This window comes from Emydura macquarii, unplaced genomic scaffold (genome assembly GCF_026122565.2).
Source record: "Emydura macquarii macquarii isolate MOO-44397 ecotype Brisbane River unplaced genomic scaffold, CSIRO-AGI_Emac_v2 contig_2205, whole genome shotgun sequence".
NCBI lineage: Eukaryota > Metazoa > Chordata > Testudines > Chelidae > Emydura > Emydura macquarii.
In genome coordinates, this window is record NW_027132342.1 from 9562150 (window position 1) to 9579376 (window position 17227).

Below are 17227 nucleotides of genomic sequence, written 5' to 3' on the forward strand. Positions count from 1 at the left end.
CCCCCCTCCTCCAACCGTATAAGTAAAAGGTAATCTAGTTTTTATATTCCTGTTGTTTTAATAAACCCTTAATTTCCAACCGACTCATTATTGTCTCTCGGGGATCATTAACCTGTGGACATCATAGCTAACACCTTTACTTTTACAAAAAGGTCCATGGCAACAGAGTCTTGATTTTCCATCTCATCATGAAGAATGACCAGACCATGAGAAACTCATTTTTAATATGAAATATTCCATCTATAGGATTCCAGCTGAGCCTTTCTAATAGTAATAAGCATCATCCGGAAAGGGATAAAAGTGACTTCCTTTGTGTCTTTATCCTGGCTATCACCATTAGCAACACTTTAGTAAAGACTTTGAGCAATGACAACAGCCTTAACACCAGGGTCTTGTATGAGGAACAGAGAATGCTGTGTACAAATTTGAAGGATAGACATATATCTATATGACATTGCCATGACAGGCATGCCTTTGCAAGGCCTGCCAATATCAAAATATCACCCAAAGACTCAGGGCTTGATTCTTCCTTACATAGTATCTGGCAGTTTAAAGGGGCTTTTGTGTAAATGAGAATCAGGCCCACTCTGCTACTTGCTATTATGGACAGCAGAGTTTCTATCCTCATTTTTTTATTTCATCATCTGCTTATTAGCTTTTTTAGCTATAAAACAGCCTCCACTCTCCCTTGACTTCTTTTTTACTATAAAGACTCTGGAATCCAGCCTGGAGGACTCTTCAGCTGGAGAGGGGAGGCTTATTGCTCCTTAAAAGGGAAAGTCAGATACTTCATACCTTGATACTGGGCATTGTCCATTCTCCCTCCCAATTTAGGGTCTGGTATTAGGCCCATTCTTTAGCTGTCATGTTGAGTATTTTAGTTGGAATGATCACTCATACCTATGCTAGCATTAATTTTTAGTTCTGTGATCAGGTCCTCTTTATCTGTCAAGACAAGATCTAATATAGAATTCCCCTGTGTTGGATGTAACACTCTTTGAGTTAGGAAACAGTCATCTGTAACATTTTAGAAATTCCAAGGATGTTTTAGTATTGGAAGCCTTCCAGCATATGTCCTTCCAACTGAAGTCCCCCAAGATCACACAGCTTTTTTTCCCTATACATTATAGATAAGTGCATAAGGAGTGAGTCATCCTGTTCCCTAGTGTGATCTGGTGATCTGTACTGGACACTCACTCATACCCCATCTTGTGCTTTATCTGTTATGACACTGATCCAGAAGCATTTAAGACAATTTCTTCTGAGTTATCAGTGACTTGGAAACAGATAATGCCATTATTGACATAAAGTGCCACTCCTCTTTCCATTTTGCCACTCAGTCCTTCCTAAATAGATTATAACTGTTATTTTAACATTTCAATCATGCAAGTCATCCCACCAGACTTCAGTAGCATCAATTAGATCAAATTTATGCCACAGGGCCACAGTCTTGGCCATACTTTGGAGTCTAGCTGTGAAATGTAGGGACTTGGAAATCCATGGATGTATCTGCTATGAACAAAGTCACTCAGGACATTTTGTAGAGAGCAGTGAGGAATTGTTTATAGTTTAGAGGATCCATTCACATCATTCACATTTTTCTGATTAAATTCTTCCTCTCAGCTTATTTGGCTCACAATTGTTTTCAGCTTTTGGCCCCTTTAAAGCACATTAGACTTCTGTAAGACTCAGCCCTGCACAACATTTTGATTTAAAAAACCAGAATGGTATAAAATTAATATGACTTAGGAAATGAGTCTGAAACATCAGCCCCAGAAAAAAGCCATGACATGGCTGCTCTTGTCAAGCAGGAAGGTTGGACAGCTGCTGAGCAAAATAAGAAATCTCTGCTTAGGGTTCCTTCTATTTTTCTATCCACCCAGCATTTTGGGGCAGAAATCCCTTTCTGACGATAACCATAACTCCAACCAAGGAAGCTGTAGCGTTATACAGATTCCATTGTCTTAGCAGAAGAAGGCTCATTCTTCCCAAATTCAAGCTGCAGTCCGGCAAAAAAAGCTGCACGGAGGCTGCAGCTGATCCAGTGGGAGCTTTAGTCCAGAAATGTTGCTGAGCAGTGGAAGTGACTTCCTAGAGAGAAACCCCAAACCACTGTCACTTCCTTTGACCCAAGAGGATGACAGACCAAACAGCTGCTGAGAAAGATTAGTTGCTTAGCAACCAGCCAGCAACTAACTGTTATGCCTGCCTCTGTTATTTATTATTTGTATTACCATAATGCCTAGGAGTTCCAGTCATGGCTCAGGATCCTGTTGTGCCAGGTACTGGACAAATACAGAACAAAAAGACAGTCCCTGCCCCAAAGTGCTTACAAACTAAAGTATAGGACACAAGACAACAGATGGACACAGACAGATCAACAGTACAAGAAAACAATCAGTCTGAAAGAAGGCAGGTGCCACAGCAACAGGAGACTGCAAGTACTGCCTGCATGACAGCAGGATAAAAAGCACCAGTCTCAACTTCAGAGAAGGAGGAACCCAGGGCACCCCAACCAGAGGAAACCCAGAGCAAGATGTCACACTACACCACAGCCAGTGCACCTCAGCTGAGGGGACTGAAGTTCAGACATAGCAGCATACACCAGCTGCAGGGAACTCAGACCAAAATCCTTGACCAGATCGCAGTGAACACTCTAGCTTGGGGATCTGTGTGATCAGGAACATGGCCAGAGACTACAAGATTTTCTGTTTGCAAATCACTCACCATTTCATGAGGAACATCAGTAAAATCCAAAGAAAAATCTGCAGCAGGGTCCACCCAAGAGAATTTAGCATGGAGCTGCTGACCTGAGCCAATAATTCTTGGTATTAGACTTTCAAATTTTGTTTGCATTTTTCCCTGATTGTTAGTTTCCCTCCTGCTTTGAATTTGTTTTTAGGAAGCCAAGGGAAGCATGGAAGCCAAAGCCATCATCTTACTGAAGTTGGTGAAGCTTCCTCTGGAAGCTCAGTCAGACAGTGAAATTATTAATACAACTAAATGACAAAAGACACTTATGAAGATTCCAATAAAGAAAATGAAGGAGTCCTTGTGTACCACTGCCAGACAGCATGGATGAATTTGCTGACGTAGTTCCCTCTAGCAGCATTATGGACTGCTGATCTCCTAGCCAGTACCTACAGAAGTAATCTGAGTACTCTTGAGTCATTCTCAAGAACAAGGAATCAGGTTATTCATCATATGTGAGTATTGAGAGTCAGGGAACTGAAAAATTGCAAGGAACTCAGCTGTCTATGAAGTGGGTGAACTGTACAGTTAGTTACTTTAGCAACAGTAAGTCAGTGCAACAAGTGGTCCTATGGAATATAGCTCTGAATCAGGGGCTATCAAAAGCACATCTTGCACCTGAAAAAATATTCACTGAAGCTCTCAAGCAAATGTTGGAAAATACAGTGGCCAAGCAGGTATCTGCCCAAGAGGAAAACACCTGATGGCATACAAAAATCACAAAAGATAAAAGGGCTTTTATAGATTTCACTGTTGATATGGAAGTAAAGGAATTTAATGGACTCAAGTCAGGATAAGCTCTTCAATCAAATTGTGTGCAGATTTTGTTAAGGAGCAGGGTAGAAACTTGCTACTTGAGCAGAAACTCCTGGAGTCCTCGTGGCTTAGACAAACACAATGTTTTCAATGTTCCTTGGAAAGCAAGGCTGTAATGCCACCCTTGCAACAAAGGATATAACAGAATTTTACCAAAAAGCATGGAGATCCTGTTGAGGCATCAGAAATGAATGGTTATGCAACAAAGACACATAGATTCCTCATAGGACTGTATGATGTAGGCCTAAAAGTGTGTCTAAAGATTTGTGCAATTGAAATTTCAATGTATTCTGCTGGTACCCTAGTGTAGCTGCATACTGCGTACTTATCACCTTTAGGGGGCTTGCAGTTATTGTAGTTCACATACATATTTAGATAATATTGAAAAAGCAATCCCTCATAATTGCAGCAATAAATATTTATGGAATAATATTCTCTAATCCTTTTTTTTTTTTTACACCAAATTATTAAAGTACTTGCATATACACACTAACATGCATACATACATCCCTACACCCTTTGCCAATTTTGTTAGTTGTACACTTTAATAATCAATACTTTTCTTACTTGTTCATCAGTCAGAAGCAGAAAGTGACGGTTGCAAATACACCTGAAGTCCTCTTTTGATACTGTATTAACTTTCTCACAATCGATATCTTTAAATTCTTGTGCAATGGTGTTAAAACGAACAGTCACTACTTCTTGTATACGGGTAAGGATATCTTTCTTTGACAGCTCCTGAGAAGATTTAGGGTCAGTGGCTTTCTGCCCTTCCTCAGTCTAGACAAAAAATACACAAAGAATCAGTGATGGATTCACTGAATAAATTATAAATCATGGTGTGGCCTTCAGCCAATCATAGTGGGGAAAGTCTATGGAGAAAGCAGCCTTATAGTTCAATCTATTTCAAGGAGTGCTGGTATATACCATGAAAGAGAAAAAGGGTCATGTTAGTGTTAAAAAGAAAAAACCCAATCTAAATTGACATAATGTAAAGGGTGAAACTTAAGCCAATAAAAGCAAAGAAATTCAAAGCTGAGTTTTAGCGAGATCTAAAAAAAGTATGAGCTGAAGGTAGCATGTTCCTCAACCGCTGATGGAGGCACCACTGGGTACAAGCGACAACATCCCGCTATGAATTCTAACCATTGTTGATAATACTTTATCTTGAAAAAGTGACCTTTAAACTTTTAATTGTTTCTGTTGTAAAAATTGGTCAAAAGAATTGCGAAGTAATTCTAGATGGAGTTTTCATCTTCTATTTATCATTGTGTTTATTATTGTATGCTTTCACAGGCAAACAATGGGTCAGATCCTCAGCTGGTGTAAATCCACTCAACTTAATGAAGCTATACCAGTTGAGACCAGCTGAGGATCTTGCCCCCGCTGTAATCAAGTGATAAAATACAAGCTTAAAACTTTTTATGTAACCATGGAAGCTTTTAAACATAAGCCTGAAGTCAAAACTTGCTATCAGATGAGCTGGAGAATTTGAGCACTTTCATCCAATTACTTGCCTAGACAACTAACTCAGCTGCTCCCACACATCCTATTGAAAAGTACTCTTTCCAAAAAATAATAGAAGGATGCATTTTGTTGTAGTAAGTGACAGACCAATCTTGACCCCAGTTGTCATGGATCTCTAGGGCACATAAGACTTTCAAACTGTGTAAACTCTCTGTGCAATGGAATGCTCAGTGCTGGTAAAACTTAGCCCAATGTGTAATTCATTGTCTCTGTGGTTAGGGTGACACTGTCCTTGGCCCATGCATCTCCCTTAAGGTTCTCCCAGATTCCTCTAGGAGAGATAGTGAAGAACCCATGTCTTTCTGGTTGTCAGAGAGGCATTGTGCATGATCAGCACCTGCCCAGCATCTACATGCCAAATGAAACAATCATGGGGGCCATACTCCATTATCTAGGAAAGAATTTGGCAGCCCATGTAAGTGCTTTATGGGTGCCCTAGAAGAGGGATGCTTCCTCCTCAGGAGTTTCTGTGGTTGCAGAATCCACACGGACTGCAGAGCTCCTGGTTCCAGGCTTGGGCTCTGAAATCCTAGAGGAGGTCAGTGAAGCAAACTGCAATTAATATTGGCAAATCATTATAAAAAAGAGTATTTGTTCCTATCTAGCATTTTTCATTAGTGATCCAAAAGTATGTTACTGATATTAACTACACTGCACAGCTGCTTTCTGAGGCAGATTAATAGTTGTTATCCCCTTTTATACAATTGGGTAAACTCAGTTACAGAAAGGTTAAGAGACATACTGAAATCACACATTAAATTAGTGGCAGAGCTACAAATAGAACCCAGGACTCCTGGCTCCCGGTCCAATATTTTAAGCACTGGACCACAACTCCACTGTATAAAGCTTTGAGAGGTGCTCAAGGTGGGACAATAACATGTATATCGTGGACTGTCTTAGCTGGTGAATGAAGTAATTTTTTCAGATTTTCCAGTTGTCAGTGTGTGCTTTGCAAACAGATCAAGTAACCCTCTTTTTTGTTGCTGTAATTTGAATTTTCCTTAGCATTAAGATAGATCAAGTCTTATGAAAAACAAAATTACTTGAAAGTTCTTGAAATAAATAAGGAAAGCTAGCCCTCCAAAATGTGTCATTCTCTAAAACACTACCGAGTAGATTTTTACTAATAATGTCTTTTGCCTTATTAAGATAATTAAAAACAGAAGTGCAGTGCTTTGCAGTTTTCAGAATGTTAGAATACTAGAAAGATATATTGTACAATGCCTGGCACTCTTCATTTTCTAACAGCAGCATGGACTCGATTCAGTATCTGCATGCATAATTCCACTGCTCATATTTCTTCTCTTAATAGTACAGCTGTAATTCTTATCCTGCGGGTACATTTTATGTAAAGCATAGTTAATATTGAAAATGTTATTTGCATCTGAAGATAGCGGTGTCTTTTCTGATTAGGTGACAGGTTTCTTGTAGTTATGGAAGAAACATATTTTCTTTTCCATTCAGTTATAATGATCATATGAGAAGTGAGAAGGAAACCAGAGCACAAGACCAAAAACCATCTGTTTCTTTTTGGTGTTTAGTATTGCTTGGAGTGACAAAACTTGTATTTTTAAACTTATAAAAGTATAAAAGAAAATGCTAACATATAATATATTTTTAAGAAACATCTTTGAATTAAAAACTGAAGTATTTATAATAGCTTTTTTATATTAGTAGTACTTGCTAGCATAGCTGTAGTGAAGACAGTTCCATTTGTGTTATGAAAATCTTGCTTTCAAGAGTTTAGAAATAACACTGGGTTGAAAACAAAGTATTTCCTCTTTAAAAATGATTTAATTTTTTCAAATATAATGCAATATTTTGTAGTTATTGAAACTGAATTTATTAAGAAGACTTAGTTTCATTTAAAAACTGAAGTTTAGCTTTAGAGCTAAAATTTGAAAGTATTGAATAGGGTGTAAGCTGAATAGTTTTAAATAATTTTAACTTTTTGAAAACGTAATTCTTTGACAGTAAAATGGACTTCTGTATTCTGCTGTTCATAAATAAGTAACAAAACACAGCAGTTATTTACTCTGAAAACTGGCTACTCCAAATACACAATGTGTGGTGGGTTTTATTACATCAATCTTCCACTGTATCTACCGCACAGTGTAGATTTTCAGCTTGCAGAATGCTACTGATATGAATATGAATTTAGAAAGTAATATGCACAAAGGGTTAACAGTGTGTCAGATTTGACAATGATACACTGAAAATGTAAAGTTTTGTGAGTCTCATCCACTTGTTTTGAACACAGTTGCATTGACACTCCATCTCCCCATACACTCACACCCACACACTTCAGCTCAGCAATATTTAGATGCAGTATTATTACTATGGAAGATCAGATCAAAAAGAAACACAACCATTATACAAGAAACTTTGAAATAGGGAAAATAATGTACTATGGGCTCAATTCTGCCTTCTGTTAACCGCAAATGGCTACACTCCCTTTTTAAGTTAATGAGATTTATACACATTCAGCTGAGTGCCTAACATTTTTTTACATAAGAAGAACATATTAAGAAGTTTGGGCTAATCAGCCTTTATCATCCTATGATGGAGGTGCCACTGAATACTCTCCTCATCTGAGGTAAGAGAACCCCAAGTTCCTATAAATTAATCTAAAATAACTATGGAGTAAAATAACAACAACACAAAACTATCAATTTTCAAAGCATTTACTGTGGGCTAGATCATGCCACAATTATCTGCACCTGTAAAAGGAGGAGGATCAGCAACCTCCACTGTGTTTTTTTGACCACTAAGGACTATCTAGAGGTTCAGGATAAGAATATGAGGAGGTGTTGGGCAGGGAGGGAGTGAAGTTGTAGGTAGGTGGAAGATGTGCTTTGCCTGGCTTAGCAGCTTGTAGAAATGCCATAGGAATGTTAATGCAGTCTGAGGTTGTACTAAGTCTCCTGCAGTGCCCTCTCAGCACTAGAGAACCCCTGCCCTTTAATGAGACCTGGGGGAGGGAGGCTGCCACAAAGAGATTAAACCTTGTGAGCACTCCCATGTTGTCAGGGAGCCAGGGGATCCCAGAGCCAGTGCAGGCCTGTTGGGGATAGCAGGGAAGGATTCTGTCTGCCTAGGTCCGCTGAACAAGGATTATTGCCTAGAGCTTTGCACAGAGGTCAAGGTCATTTGGTCACAACTGGTCTGAATTAACATGATAGACTAGATGGTTTTCAAAACTCATACATTTTTTTATGTATGCATACACCTGATTCACTACTCCATTAACCCCTTATTATGCTGGTGTAACTTCCAAGTTACACCACCATAAGACGCCTTTAACAAAGTAGCTCTTTGGGTTTGTCCAGAGACAGTTTTTACAGCTGTGCAACTCTTCCCCCAAGATCCTTCCTCTCTTCTCCAGCATTTCTGTTTCCCCCCTTCGTCTGTTCTGAACCCTCCCTGTTGCCCCGAATCTCTCCCTCTAGATCTTTCATAACCTCTCTCCTCTTCTCTAAGTTTTCGTGCCTTCTGGATAGTAAAATCTCTTATGTGGGCCCTATCCATCACCACCTCCACCTGCCCTGGAACCTTCAAGGCCCAACGTTCTGCCAGCCAAAAGGGCCATCAGTGCAAGAGGGGTGAACTTCTTTTAGAAATGTTCCGTCCTGGTAAAAACACTGAGTAAGATGAAGGGGATAAGTGAAGAGTGGGAGGAGAGGACAGGCAGCCAGGGCTTGTGAAGTGCCTCCCTCTGGAGCAATATTTTACTTCCTCCCCAACAAATATACACAGAGAGCATGTAGAGGGACTACACTGGGCCACATCTTTCTGCTGCCATGGCAGTGCAAAGGGGATAGAAAGCAGCTGGATTTTCCCATCTGGGAATTGCTCTGGTATAGGAGGGAACGTGCTGTGCTTCAGTAATTTTAGCTGGTGTACAGCCTCTAGAGGGCCATAGCCAGCGGGTGTACATTGGAGCAGCACCCACATAAAATATGTGGGGGCCAACACAGTCCCAGCTGCAGAGCCAGGAGCCACAACCAACCCCCTTTTGCTGGGCATGAGTGTTAAAGGTGTGGAGAGCTTTCTGAAAGTTGGTGAGTACCCTTGACTCCCACTAAAGCCAAATGGAGATGAGTATGCTAAACACCTTATAGAGTTGGGCCCATATGTAGCTTCTGATCCCTGTATCTTCTTTGCCCATCTTTTCCCACTACGCTGATGCTGCTCTGTGAAAAGCTCATTCTGGACCTGGTAGGTGCTCCCTGATCTACAGATTTTAATGGTTGTTTTAACTTTTCCTCCCCACAAATCGCTTTACTAGGTCAGCAGATCTTTGTATACTTTATCCACGGCCTGATCCTTAGTGGTCAAATGCAGCTCCCATCCCATTAGGCCAAATCCTGAGTGGTGCTTTACTCCCTTCTTCTAATGTAGGGGAGCTCCATCCTGGCCTTATTAGTGCTGAGGTTGGTAGGCCAGCACACAAGGAGTCATGGAGCATATCTTCAGCTACTCTATGGGCTGGACTCTTTGCTAAAGGCCCTAAGAAGTGTTTTTTGTTGGTTAGCAGTATCACAACATAAAATGTGGTCCCCTTCTCCTTTCTCAGCTATTTCTCTACCACTTTTAGATAGTTGCTTAGTAATATTAGAGGTGCATGACACAACCATAATTCTTGCTCACCTCCTTATCTCTGTCACACTTCAGTCATATTGCTTAAAATGCTTTACATTTCTTTAATCTTATTTTTGACACAATACTCATGCACCTCTACAGAAAACTCTGATTCAGTAGATATCTCACTCATCTAAATCAGACCAGACCTACAGAAGCTGTAGTTTGTATTATATAGAATTCATCAAAATGTAAGACTCATTAGCATACTTCAAAACCATCCACAGACCCTAACCATGGGTATAAAATTTGAAATAATTTCCCCAAGATTTTCTCACCTCCCCTTATTCAGCAGTTTTCTAAGCATAAAATATATTTTAAACCTGTATAGCTTCTGAGCTTGTGAATGTTTGCCTTTGTGATTGAGGGTTTTATTTATGAGGTGCCATTTGAGACAAAAGTCATCTCAGGCTCATATTTTACTAATTCAGTAAATTTTCCGTACTCCAATGATCAAGCTGAATACTTTACTAGTTACTTTTGCATATACTTCAGTGGTCAAGTTGTATAACATAATGATAAGACTTCATAATGTGCTTGAATGAGTTGCATACCTTATTAATTTAGCTACATACTTTACAAGTCAAAATTATTGCATATTTGGAAGAGGTGAATAGTTTAATGACCAGCCTCCCCTTGCAATCTGTGCTTCAGTCCAGAGATGAGTGTGGGCCCACAGCGGGATGAAATTGCAAATAGACTTTTTGTTTGAACTCAAATTGAAACCATCAGATTTGATTGGATCTGGAAGCTGATCTGATGCCATGGACCTGGTTCATATTTCTTTTTAACAAAATTCTTTCATTTGGAGAGATTTGGAATTTTATTAATGGCATTATCCCATCTATTCCACACACAGCACATACAAGTGCCAGAAAAGTATTGATTCACTGAGAAGAAAATGCTGTTCAAACAGAAGCAATTTAAGGTTCAATCTTGTGAAGAGCTAAGCACCTCCGGCAAGATATTGAGCATCTTAATTTCCTGCTGAAGTAAGTGGCTTAGCAACTTCCAGGAGTTACTCAGCATCTTGATTCAGCACTAAAGTTTCTGATGCAGAATTAGTCTTGTTAAGGGCCTGATCCTGTGAGGTGCTGAGCTTTTTGAACAGGAGCTAAGGAGGTGTGGCACTTTGGAGGATCAAGATATATCAGAAACAACCCTAGCTATCAAAAATAGTTATCTAATGTTAAAGCTTGCTAAAGGACGATTATTGCTGCATACAAATACACTCATAAAACAAAACATTATTGGATCTGGATTATTAGAGTGGTGAATCAAGTATTTTAATCCTATGCATACAGGAATACAAATGTAACAAAACTGAGAACCGTATAGTCTATCATGTTCAGTTAGGATATCACTTTGCTAATATGCTGAAAATGTAAATATTTAAAAATCTTATTTTTTAAAAGAACTGTAATTAAAACTACTTCTACTTTACCTGTACTTAACTAGGCTTTTCCTGCTATTAGAGACAGAGTAATAGATACAATACTATAAATATAAATTCTACATTTACAGACAATAAAATGTATTTCAAGACACTCTATTAAACTATGGACACAGTTACACTTATAATAAACCCTCCAGTGAATCTAAATATTCCTATTGGTAACTGACATATGTATAAATCTGTAAAATATTACAAACATTTTGAAGCTGTTTGAGTCCTCCTTCATTTAAAAATTGCAGTCTTTTTCTTCCTTTTAAGAAAGAAATTAATCCTGACTAACAGACTTTTTAATTTGGAATATAAACAGACATGAAATAGAAAGTTCATTGGTTTTTCAGTTGCTACTTTATGACATAATATTTAATTACCATATAGTTCTATATGGATTTGTTTTTTGCACAACATTCTATTACTGCCATAGCAATAAAGTAAAAGGCTTTTATATGGTTTTCCATTGGGTGACAATTTTTTTCTTTTTTCTTTTGTGCTTCAAGAATATATATATATTTTTTTTTTGTAAGGACTGCTATATTAACTGAAGTAAATAGTTTTTGATACTCTTGGCCAAATTCAGAAGTGAACTGCAAGGAGACGTAATTTAGCCTCCTTTGCACTCAGTTAGATCTACTTACATCCACTTATCATTTTGTAAGGGAGTCTATACTAGGATATGCAGAGCAACTGGAAGAAGGTGTAGGAATGTGTTAATTAAATAGAATGGAGACTACTGTATACCTTCTTGCCTGCCTTTGTTAATTCCTACATTTGGGTGGGGGGCAGAGTGGTTCCAAATTGGTAAGTAGATGTGAGTGTAAATCTAAGGTCTTGATCCTACAGTCTGATCTGGCAGACAGACCCCTACGCCTGTATAGAGTCCCATTAACTTCAGTGGGACTCCATATGGGCATAAGTGTCAGATAACACAACTGGGGCACAATTAAATGTAAGTGAATTTCAGGTAAGTCTAGAGGGAATCTAAGTTTGTGTAACACACTCATTGAGGGTGTCAGAAGAAGCTGTATATTTCACCAGTTGAAACTTCCTCTACACTTACTCAAACTCACCTTTGAATTTGGCCCTCTGACGTATATATACCACTCACATTTTAATATATTTGTTCAGAGCAAAACATTGGATTAATCAGTGAAAAAAATGAATGAATGTTCAAGATCCAAAATCAGTCATCTTTCTGTAGGTCCCCATCCTTGCAAAACCCTGTTATCCCATGGAGTAGCTTGCAGAACCAATACCATAATCTGCTAATTCTAATGAATGTTCTTTCTTATATGAGAGACCCTATTCACTTATTCTTAATCATTGCTTACTCAACCAAAATTTCCAACATCCCATTGATTACAAGAGATTTTCTAAGGGAGAAGCTGCATCTGATCATTTATTTAGAATTAGTATGCTTATTGAATTCATCCATTTTTAAGGCATTTGAGTTCAATTTTCAAAGAAACATCTTACAGGTTGATAGCTATTCTTACCTCTAAGAGGAGATTAACATTTCTCAGGAAAAATTTCCAGTCTACTGTATGATTTTCATAAAGTCTTTGCTTCTTGAGTATGTGCCTGAATTGCTTGTCTGATAGTTTAAAGCAGAAATGGTCAAGTACCTGGCGGAATTCCAGTGATGTAACTGCCCCAGTGCCATCTTTATCAAACAGAGAAAATGCCTGAGAAAACAAGAAGGATTGTTACTTTAAAAACACTGAGTATTTCAAAAAAATATTTCTTTTTAGCATGACCATTACTGGATGGCTAAATTGTATAGTTAAAGGCACATATGATATGTGTTCCTCTTTTATCTGCACATATTTTAAATGTGAAGAAATGAAAAAAGCTTAAAACTAAAGCCCTAATGGAAATGAAAAGTTTATCATTGTCTTGAAATTAAACAAGTTTAAAAATCAACCAAATATATCCTATATTTTTATATATTAAATAAATAAATTTTTCTCTAATCAATAGAATCTTCCCAGAAAAAAAGTACGCAATGAGAGCAGATAGACATTTTATATCTGATTGCTTGAATGCCCAAATATACTGTCCAGGTACAGGTAAATATGAGTTCCTACCAGACAAGCAAGAAAGGATTCAAACAAAAATGTTTGAGACATCCACCGCCTGGAGAGTGTCCCCAGAGGGAAAATTTGACCTGACTGTGCATACCAATTTGTTTCCTGTCTCCCAGCAAATGGAAACTTCTGACTGGTTGGGCTAATATTGTTGTTTTCCTTTTTCTCCCCTCCAAAGGCCTCTGTAGGAAAGATCTCTGTTCTTAGTATCTCTTGCAGATGCAGGTATCAACCTATGAGCAAATAATCTCTTGGTTCCCACCTTCTTGTTCTTCCTGGTAATTAGGGTTGCCATCTGTCCAGGTTTTCCTAGGTTCATCCTTTTTTTGAAGGTAACTGTCCTAGGAAATCTGTAAGGGTGCTCAGTACACAGTGCTAGTTGTCCAGTTTTCTGGGCTCAGGATCTTTCCAGATGTTCCAGTTTTTTGTAGTTCAGAGGTGGCAACCCTAGGAGTTTCCCAAAGACTCTTTATTCCACAGGAAATGTATTAGACTAATCCTGAATTCTGTTTCAGGAGGGGACACTGAAGAGAGTGCAAAGGACTAGAAGAGGCATGGAGTGCTGTAGGTGACTGGTGCACTGAGAATGGATACTGAAGTATAAGGGAGTCAACGTATGGGGCAGGGTATGCACACTGTTACCCCCACCCAAATAACAACTATTTATCCAACTTTTATCTTTGCCCCCTTGTTTTGTTCTACAATAGAAATAGGCAGTTGAATATTGATTTTACATATGTAAATGTTTTGTACAAATTTTGAAAGGAATATAGTTCCAGTCAAAATTCTATAGGTTCTTTCACGCTGTCACGGTTTGGTTTAGTAGAATACTTTTAATGAATAGAATTTTATAAAATGACGTTACAAGCTAGTTTTTTTTTTTTACCTGTAATGACTGTATTGTGTAGCAAAGAGTTTTGGGTGGGGTTTTTTTTGGTAAAGTCATGCTATAATATATTGCAGTGTGAGAGCACACTGGAAATAGATTCCTCGAATAGGAAATGGGATTCTATAAATTCCTAGTAACTTACTCTGATGTTTGCCTATACTTATGGAAAATTTTAGGGACACAGGTAAAGTTGGGGTGGGCAGCATGAGCCAGGTAAGGCAAAAGTGACTGGGGAACAATTACACAGCAACAAGGATTCCGCTGAAGCCCTTCATTATTCAATGTCAGACTTTTTCATGCTTGAGTCTTATTGAAGGTATCGAATTTTTGTGACGGTGGTGTGATATTTTTGGAAAGTTAGCTGGACTCTGCTGAGCCACAATTTCAACCTCACCTCTTTCTAATGAAGATTTTCCTTTTGAGGTCAGATTGATTAGTATCTCTTAATAAACACGCAGCAGCAACCCTGACTTTGAAAGGGACTGCACTAAAAGCAGAAGCAGAGGAAGACTATCCCATTCTCCCACATCAAAGGAAATGGGAAAAGACTTTGCCCCTCCACAGGTCCACCTAGGACATGCAGGACAAGGAGTGATTCTCCAGGGATAAAAAGCCTCAATCCGTTAGGTTATTTTCCCTGTCCTATGGCATCCTAAAAGACAAGAAATCTTGTTCATGACCAAAAAGTAGATTCTTATATCATATAATCCAAAAATTACGTTCTCAGTAGACAAAACAATGACACCCAAAGACCCTCATGGATCAAAAAGTGGATTTTGCCCTTAACAGGACACATGGTGAGAATCATTAAAAAGTTAACAAACACTATACCAGGGTATTGAAATTATTGCAGTATTTCCTGTATTAATAATGCTCAGTGCAGTAAGGCATTTATACCTTACCATGGGAAATGCTTACTTCTTAAATGTGACCACGGTATGAATGCTCCAGAGCCCTGGTTTACTAAACAGAATATGGGGTCTACGATGAAAAGGCTGCCCCTAAAAAAACCTAAAGGAGGGTCCACACAGATTGAAAAGGAACCCACCTTTAAGGAAATTGTGCCCCTTTTGGTACTGGATCTCACTTTTCCTCTATGATACCATCAGTGCTGGCCTCTTTCGAAGAATATGTCATTTCTCACAGCATAGCAGAGTCCATTACGGCTCACATAATCCTGTGGTTGTGGTTTGGGACAGGAATGCTTTCTCCAAAGTCTGTCTGATTGTTCTCCCCTATGCTCAAGAATGGTTCTAGCATGATCTTATTGGATACTAAGAACTCCTTTAGAGAGAGAATCCATTTGGCTGCAGGTTTTTGGTAGATCCAGGCATAATAATAATAATAATTATACAATAATGTATGTACTTTTCATCCACAGAATGTCAAAATGCTCTATAAAGGTAGGTAGTGATTATCATCCCCAATTTACAAATGGGGAAATTGAAGCACAATCAGGTTAAGTGACCTGTCCAAAGCCTCACAGAGAGTCAAGAGCAGAGCTGTCAGCAGAACTCTTCTTTATTCTTAGTCTAGTGTTCTTTTCAACTGTTCAACCCTGCCTCTGTGGGATGACCTGAATAACTCAAGTGTAGCACAGCCCTTCTTAACTCATGGTGATAAAACCATAATGCTCCACCACAGCATCATGTACTATATGTCATAACTCACAACTTGGGAAAATCAGGCACTATGCACTCTCTTCCCAGTTATTTGGAAGAGTTTTGCTACAAGCATGTCTAACACACAATTTACAGGCACCTAATTAATTTTGTAGGGGCTCTGAGATCCTGTTTTCCACTTTTACTCACCAGCCTCTGCCCTCACAAGGCCCTATGCTACAGTGACTCGTCATTGGTGCTTCATGTAATCACCACAGGTTGATGCTAGAAAGATGCTATAGAACATACTACTTTTATAGTTATCCCTGCTCCTGCTGGCCTGGGATTTGGGAACCCCATTTAGCAGCAGAAATACTTCTAGGCAGCTGGGCTAGACCCCAGCCAGCATAAAGAAATGAAATAAAATGTTATGTCCACATGTAACCTACCTTGTATAACAAATCATAAGAAGATGTAACTATTTCTTTCATCTTAATTAGGGTTTTTTCTAAGCTGAGCATTGCAAAGCTTGCAGGTGGTGCAGCATGCTTTTGTCTCTGCTGGTATTTAGATGCTCTGCCATCATCAATCGCTCTCAGGAAATCAAAATAAGACAGCTTGCTGTCATGAATACTGATTCCTAAGCTAAGAGAAAAAGCAGAATAGGATATCAACATTTTAAAAAAAGTGTATCACTACTACTGCTGCAACTAATTAATTATTTATTATTATTTGTATTGTGATAGTGCCTAGGAAACCTAGGCATGGGCCAGGACCCCATTGTACTAGGTGCTGTACAAACACAGAACAAAAAGATAGTCCCTGCTCCTGCTCTGCACTTTGCATAGTGCTATTCTTCATTTCAGGATCTAAAAGTGCTCTTAAAGTATTACTTAAATCTCACAACACCCCATGAAGTTTTATTACCCCAGTATTATAGATAAGGAAACTGAGGCAAAGAAAGGTTATTGGACTGTTTTTTAAAAGTGCTGAGTCCCTACAGTTCCTATGGGCCTCCATGGGCGTTACAGCTGCTCAGCATCTCTGAAAATCAAGCCCTAAGTGTACATCTACACGGCAGGTGGGAGCTAGCCTCCAAGTCCAGATACACAGATTTGTGTTAGGTTGGCTCAAGCTATGGCACTAAAAATAGCAGTGTGGACATTACAGCTCTGGCAAAGATTCAGAATAGCCACCCAAGCTCAGATACAGGGGGCCAGGTGGGTTTGAGAGTCCGAACTGCTGCCCGAGCCACAATGTCCACACTACTGTTTTTAGTGTGCTAGTTTGCTTCCAGCTGCAGTACAGACATACCCTAAGTGACTTCCCCAAAACCAGAGCATGCCTGCTGTAGATGGAATCCTGGTCTCCTGCTATAACCACTGGATAAACTGCCTTCTATTCATCGCATGGTAGGAAACCAAATCAATTTCCACACAAAGCTTTTCTTGAGTTTATAACTGAA

General features: G+C 38.9%; 1 protein-coding gene across 1 annotated transcript in view; it reads right to left on the bottom strand.

The window, feature by feature from the left end:
• The window catches only part of EFCAB6 (EF-hand calcium binding domain 6), a 145294-nt gene that overhangs the window by 19196 nt on the left and 108871 nt on the right, over positions 1 to 17227 (bottom strand). The window contains exons 24-26 of the mRNA XM_067558983.1: positions 16212 to 16407; positions 12682 to 12870; positions 4135 to 4347 (exon numbers count right to left, since the gene is read on the bottom strand). Coding sequence (XP_067415084.1) covers positions 4135 to 4347; positions 12682 to 12870; positions 16212 to 16407 — 598 coding nt within the window. The remainder of the gene's footprint in view (positions 1 to 4134; positions 4348 to 12681; positions 12871 to 16211; positions 16408 to 17227) is intronic.